The sequence below is a fragment of the Saccostrea cucullata genome, unplaced genomic scaffold (genome assembly GCF_032062105.1).
Source record: "Saccostrea cucullata isolate Sc308-1 unplaced genomic scaffold, CSIRO_AGI_Scuc_v1 ctg5705, whole genome shotgun sequence".
NCBI lineage: Eukaryota > Metazoa > Mollusca > Bivalvia > Ostreida > Ostreidae > Saccostrea > Saccostrea cuccullata.
In genome coordinates, this window is record NW_026941186.1 from 102,501 (window position 1) to 109,936 (window position 7,436).

Here is a 7,436-nt window from a genome sequence, read left to right on the forward strand (position 1 = left end):
CCACACCCTCATTCAAGGGGAGATAATTGGGAATTAATGAAAATTTGGTGGCATGTTTTAAAAATCTTCTTCTGAAGAACCACTGTGCCAGGAAAGTTGAAACTTTTAGGGTAACATCCTCAGGTAGTGTAGATTCAAGTTTATTCAAATCATGACTACTGGGGGTAGGGTGGGGCCAAAATGGCGGACCAAAGTTTTACATAGAAATATAGAGGAAAATTCTTTAAAAATCTTCTTCTCAAGAGAGACAATGCCATTATTCATCATATTTACATGGAAGCATCCTCAGGTAGTGTAGATTCAAATTTGTTCAATTCATGACCCCTGGGGGTAGGGCGGGGCCAAAATGGCCGACCAAAGTTTTACATAGATTCTGAAATATATGGGAAAATTCTTTAAAAATCTTGTCAAGAATAGCACAGTCATATTTCATCATATTTAAATATGGAAGCATCCTCAGGTAGTGTAGATTCAAGATTGTTCAAATCATAACCCAGGGGAGAGGGTGGGGCCAAAATGGCCGACCAAGGTTTTACATAGAAATATATAGTAAAATTCTTTTAAAATCTTCTTCTTAAGAATAGCAAAGTCATATTTCATATTTGTATGGAAGCATCCTCAAGTAGTGTAGATGTAAGTTTCTTCAAATCATGACCCCCGCGGGTAGGGTGGGGCCAAAATGGCCGACCAAAGTTTTACATAGAAATATATAGGAAAATTCTTTAAAAATCTTCTTAAGAATGACACTGCCATAATTCATCATATTCACAACCTTCTCCTTCGGATGTATTGACATTCAGGGGATTAGGCAAATTATATCAATATATCCGTAATTCATTATATGCGAAATCGTGATTTTTAAGCCGACATTTTTCAAAGTTCAATCCCGATTTAAATAAAGAAGAACAAACCCCCAAAAAATAATTCGGTCATCGTTTGTCTAAGACAGTGAATGGATTACATGGAATATTAGGTTTTTGTATCAAATTATTTCTTTCTGTTGCATTGAAAAGACAATCTTCAACATCATTTTAAAATTCCCCAATCGCCTTCTTTTGTGTTTTGGAGAAAAATAACCGGACTTCAACTGTTCAATTTACTGCGGAAAGTTGCCTGTATATTATCGTAAGTGAACTCGAGTTAATCCCAAAATTCTTAGCTTTTCGATTTTTGGCTTATCAATAGCCGTAACTAATTCCTATTTAGTCTCAAATTTCAGGGTTTTAGTTTTCTTTGGGGTTCCATTATTTTTTTTTAGCCTCAATGTGTCTGTATGCATAAAAACAAAGAAAAAAACAGTGAATGATTTTATTTTATTAAAGTAGTACATGTATGAAAAGACGCAAGGTGAAAACTTAAAGTGTATTTATTCACACCTTAATATATCAGTCGGTCAGTCAGGTATAATTACCGTCACCGCCCGTAAAGACAGCCGTCAGGGAGAACTTCAATATAACCGTTATAAAAAACTCATTACCACCTCTGGGGACCGATCAGTGGCTTCAGTATAAGCAATATTACAATATAGTCGATTTCAATATAACCGTTAATTCAAATGCAAAGAATATGAGAGACTAAAACTGGGGATTTATTTTCATTTCAAAATAAGCGATTTCAATATAAGTGGAGTAAGCTGTATATGGAAACATCCTCAGGTAGTGTTGATTCAAATTTGTTCAAATCATGACCCCTGGGGGTAAGGTGGGGCCAAAATGGCCGTTACTAATTTTTCATAGAAATATATGGGAAAATTCGTTTAAAATCTTCTCAAGAATAGCAAAGCCATAATTATGGAAGCATCCTCAGGTAGTGTAGATTCAAATTGTTCAAATCATGACCCCCGGGCGGGACCACAATGGCCGACAAGGTTTTGCATAGAAATATATAGGAAAATTCTTTAAATAATAGCAAATCCATGATTGGTCATGGGATTACTTTCGGATTTAAACTTTTTAATAATCAACCAATTTCTACTTTTTCTTAGCTACAATACTCAGGTGAGCGATGTGGCCCAAGGGCCTCTTGTCTTTTTAAATACTTCTATGTCCTACATTGATTAGACGTGCATGGAAAATGTTTCTAATGTGTTTCATTGTACCAGTCAAGTTTCAGATGCTGCAATTTCAGTAAAGGAATGACCAAGTTAATGTTTTTGGAGCAGGTTAACATTTTTGATGCAGTTTTGGGTATAAGTCTCATTTCCGAGTAACTATAAGCCCTATGTTGACCAAACTTACCTGGATGATACATCTAAGAATGCACACTATCAGGGTTGCTTCAGATGCTGACTCTGACCTACATTTTCCGGTTGAGTGAACAGGTTAAGGTTTTTGGTGCAGGTTTCATTTCAAAGATACTATGAGTCCTATAATGACCAAACTTGCATGGTTGATACATCATACGATGCATACTACCAGACTTGCTTTGGATGCTGAACATGTGAATCTGACCTACATTTTCCGGTTGAGTGAACAGGTTAAATAAAGTTTTTGGTGCAGGATTCATTTCCAAGTAACTTTGAGCTCTTTAATAACCAAACTTGCATGGATGATATATCTAAGAATGCATTCTACCAGGCTGGCTTTGGATGCTGAATCTGACCTACATTTTTTTGAATAGTGAAAAGGTTATTTTTTAATACAGTTTCATTTTCAAGTAATTTTGAGCTCTATGTTGAGCAAACTTGCATGGATGATAAACTTTAGGATGTACACTAATGTTCTTGCTTCAGATGCTGAATTTGACATACATTTTCCAGATGATGAACCTGGTAAAAGTTATTGGTGCAGGTCTATTACCAAAAAACTATAAGGTTTATATAAACCAAACTTGCACAAATAATGCATTGGGGGTAGTGAGGGGCCACCATGAAAGTTCAAATTTGTAGGAAAAAAGCCAAAGGTAGTCAAAGAAATATGTAAGCATCCTTAGTTAGAATAAGATTCATTTTTGTTGAAGTCATACACCTTTTCCCTTTTAGGGGTAGGTCGGGACCAGTTAATGCATTTAAGCTTTGTTAATGCTACTTTAAACGTGATTTTTGTCTTTCTCCTAGCCACATTGTTCAGGTGAGCTATATTGGTCCATAGACCTCTTGTAACATTCTGCAGGTGACTGTTCCGTGACTTATGAATGTTTTGCCAGTGGGCAATTGTATCTCATTTGTGTGTATTTCGGAGGCAGAGACAATAAAAAGTGGAAGAATTCGTTTTTTAGATTGATTGATCACTGGTGGCCAGATAGCTTGCATTGTTTAAATGCTACCAAAGATTTAAATGTCGATCACTACAACTATTACTAGGTTAGTTTCTATATGTTGCAAAAATCATATTTTAATATATAAAATGCTCAATATTTTCAAGACAGCTGTAGTGAGCAAGGAAAAGCCCTGATCCTTTACTATTTGACTTCTGTGTTTAGGAAATAACTCATGTATATTATATATAGTTTATTACATAGATTCATATAATATTTAATATTAATTTTATATGATATTACATTTTAGGGGAGCCTAGCGGACCAGGAGAAAGCTTTGTTGACGTCTTCTACGTTATATGTATGGTACCTATCGTACTACACCACAGAGAAACAGATGTTTGGGAAATGTGGCGACATCAAGCGAATCATCATGGGGCTGGATAAGGTGAAGAAAACGCCCTGTGGATTCTGTTTTGTGGAGTATCCTTCTGTGTTTTGATGTCTTATATGTTTATTTATAAATGACAAGTAAACTCATTTTGTAAAAGATTATCATAAAAAAAAATCAAAGCAATTATATTTCAGTCATCTTTTCAAACCAGTGCAGAGACCACATACTGTGGTTTCATTAATTTTCGTAGGCATCAATTTTCATGGATTCTGTAAAACAGACGTTTTAGAGGATACGTAATTTCATGGACAAAAGTATTGCCTATACAAAAGAATAACACATTTCTTAATTCAATGAACATTTAAATTAAGTTAAACAATGAAATCCTCAAAAATTTTTGCTCGACAAATATTAATGAAACCACTGTGACAGTATAACTCTCTCTGTGTTATGGTTTGTGATGACTGGGTTCAGTTTCTCAAAACGTAATAAGAATACACAGTTATTTTGATTTATGAAAAATATACCCCAAGATAAACTGAATATTTTAGCTGATATGATTAGATTACATGACATTCACAATTTACTTTTACATGTTTTATGTCTGAATTTTCCAAAAAAAAAAAAACAAAAACAAAACTAAAAAACTTAAAAAATTGCATTACATCTGTACCAGGGGCCTATTATAATTAAAGAATTTTAAGATCTTTTTTGAAAATTGGCAGAGAAAAAGTTATAAGATATAAGTTAATTGTGGTGATAAAAAGATATAAAAAACAGAACATTTTTTATCTCTATATTGAGGTTCTTTTTTCAAAGTCAAATGATCATGAAGTCAATTAAACATGTTAAAACAAATTAAATCATGTCACTAATTTATTTGTACAATGAATATGGACGTAGAAATAGTTAAATTTAATTCTAAAGGGATACAACCAATGAAACATCATAGTTTGAAAAAGATTCATACTTTTAATTGTTGAAATAATTACCAGGTATATTAGTGACTGATTATGGAAATTAGTTTTTCCTGAACTACCCAGATACTATACACGAGAGGACGCGGAGAATGCTATGAGGTACATCAACGGAACGGGACTGAATGATCGGATCATTCGAACGGACTGGGACCACGGCTTTAAGGAGGGATGGCAATACGGGAGTGGGAAAAGTGGGGGACAGGTAAATATTTTAAATGTATCGGAACCCATGATTGTGTTTGTTACATTCATAATGATAATACATTTCTATTTCTATCAGTTGCAGGCCATTAAGTTTAACTTCGATAAATCTGTCTCAAACGGACGAATTATCTGGTATTAAAGCATTATAAGTCAAATGACAGAACTTGTCCATCTTCCTATCAAATTTGAATAAAAAATAAATCATTCTTATAGTAAAGTTATGCCAGTCAAAATGGCTAGTAACTGAAGTTATTATTTTCCTTGAAAGTAAATTGTTTTTATATTTATTATACCTTATGTTTTTTTTTTTTCTAAATTTCAGGTCCGAGATGAATACAGAACAGATTATGACGAAGGAAGGGGAGGATATGGAAAAATAGTGGTTTCAAAGATCAACCAATCACGTGACCCCATGTGATAATGTGATCCCAACCTGTGAGGCAGTGTTTATATGTGTTTATCAGACTGTTATGTAAGGTCAAGGCTGCAAGAAATGGTCCCCTTCCCGATTAGGGAAAGAATCCTTGTAAAAACTGCTAGTCCTACTTTCAAACAATAACTTCATGTTATGTATGATCTGTGCTCTAGGTGGATTATTTATACTTTGTATTGATATATTTAAGCAATTAAGATTGCAGTTAATAATCCACCATCATTTTTACCAATTTTTCATTTTGCAAAGAAATGACTTCATATGGCATGATGTACACATCTGTTGAGGAATAAGTAATGATCATGATACGTTGCTTTTTTTTCGTTTGTTATTTTGGTATAAAGTAATAATACTTTCAGAGTCAGGTTTTTGTTTTTATTTAAACATGTTAAATACAATTTCCCTCCTGCATTATTTTATATGCATTAAGAAAATAATTGATAATATTTTATAAATTACAGTTAAACATGCTTAATGTATCATAAATTGCTAGGGAATTTTGTCTTAAACTCTTTAAATCTGTAAAATTGTGTATCTTTTTAGCTCACCTCAGCCGAAGGCTAAAGTGAACTTTTCTGATCACATTTTGTCCGGCGTCTGTCTGTCTAGCTGTCCATCTGTCTGTCTGTAAACTTTTCACATTTTCAACTTCTTTTCAAGAACCGCTGGGCCAATTTCAACCAAACTTGCCACAAAGTATCCTTGGGTGAAGGGGATTCAAGTTTGTTCAAATGAAGGGCCATGCCCTCATTCAAAAGGAGATAATTGGGAATTAATGAAAATTTGGTGGTATGTTTTAAAAATCTTCTTCTCAAGAACCACTGTGCCAGGAAGGATGAAACTTATGGGGGAACATCTTCAGGTAGTGTAGATTCAAGTTTGTTCAAATCATGACCCCTGGGGGTAGGTCGGGGCCACAGTAGCCAACCAAAGTTTTACAAAGAAATATAGGGAATTTCTTTAAAAATCTTCTTCTCAAGAATAGCCAAGCCATAATTGTTCATATTTATATGGAAGCATCCTCAGGTAGTGTAGATTCAACTTTGTTCAAAACATGAACCCATGGGGTAATGCGGCGCCACAATGGCTGACTAAATTTTTACATAGAAATATATAGGAAAATGCTTTAAAAATCTTTTTCTCAAGAATAGCAAAGCCATAATTGATCATATTTATATGGAAGCATCCTCAGGTAGTGTAGATTCAATTTGTTCAAATCATGACCCCCAGGGGTAGGGTCGGGCCACAATGGCCGACTAAATTTATAGGAAAATGCTTTAAAAATCTTTTTCTCAAGAATAGCAAAGCCATAATTGATCATATTTATATGGAAGCATTCTCAGGTAGTGCAGATTCAAATTTTTTCAAATCATGACCCCCGGGTTTAGGGCGGGGTCACAATGGCCGACCAAAGTTTTACATAGAAATATATAGGAAAATTCTTTTTAAATCTTCTCTAGAATAGACAAGCCATAATTGATCATATTTATATGGAAGCATCCTCAGGCAGTGTAGATTCAAGTTTGTTCAAATCATGACCCTCAGGGGTAGGGCGGGGCCACAATGGCAAACCAAAGTTTTACATAGGAATATATAGAAAAATTCTTTAAAAATCTTCTTCTCAAGAATAGCAAACCTATGATGGGTCATGGGACTTCTTTTGGATTTAAACTTTTCAATAACAAACCAATTTTTACTTTTTCCTAGCCACAGTGCTCAGGTGAGCGAAGTGGCCCTTGGGCCTCTTTTTTTATTTTTAAAATTAAAGAGTATAAATATCAATTTGATTTTAGGGTAAATTCCTTGCAGATCTGTGTTTCTGTAGCCATAGTTTACTTTATGTTTAAAGCTGAACACAACGCCATTTTCAATATTATCATCTACGATACATTAACGCTAAGGTATACTCTTGGCTCTCGTTACACCTGACTGCTTTATTGTCAGGGGTATCAGCATGGAATGGCAACCCGAGTTTGTGCTGGTTATCTTGCATTACCTTTGTTTACATTTTATTACACTTATGCATATGTTACAACGCGAAATGTAATAACAACGCGAAATGTAATAAACCTGAATTATTACATTTTGCGTTATTACATTTTGCGTCGAGATCAACGCAAAATGTAATAACGCAAAATGTAATAACACGATTTTTAGATTATTACATTTTGCGTTATTACATTTTGCGTCGAGATCAACGCAAAATGCAATAACGTCCTTTTTCGTTGTT

At 34.2% G+C, this 7,436-nt stretch overlaps 2 protein-coding genes and 1 pseudogene across 2 annotated transcripts in view; all 3 read left to right on the plus strand.

Moving 5' to 3' along the window:
* LOC134257366 (uncharacterized) overlaps positions 1 to 2,762 on the plus strand; it is a 14,638-nt gene extending 11,876 nt beyond the window's left edge. Inside the window, exon 6 of the mRNA XM_062739992.1 lies at positions 2,759 to 2,762. Within this exon, the coding sequence (XP_062595976.1) occupies positions 2,759 to 2,762 (4 nt within the window). The remainder of the gene's footprint in view (positions 1 to 2,758) is intronic.
* Positions 1 to 5,563, plus strand: part of LOC134257363 (nuclear cap-binding protein subunit 2-like) — a 63,492-nt pseudogene extending 57,929 nt beyond the window's left edge.
* On the plus strand, positions 2,762 to 5,240 carry LOC134257367 (nuclear cap-binding protein subunit 2-like). The gene is made up of 4 exons (XM_062739993.1): positions 2,762 to 2,770; positions 3,506 to 3,678; positions 4,633 to 4,771; positions 5,096 to 5,240. Exons 1-4 carry the CDS (start codon positions 2,762 to 2,764, stop codon positions 5,189 to 5,191), a joined length of 417 nt encoding a protein of 138 aa, XP_062595977.1. The 3' UTR covers positions 5,192 to 5,240.
* Positions 5,564 to 7,436: the final 1,873 nt, after the last annotated feature.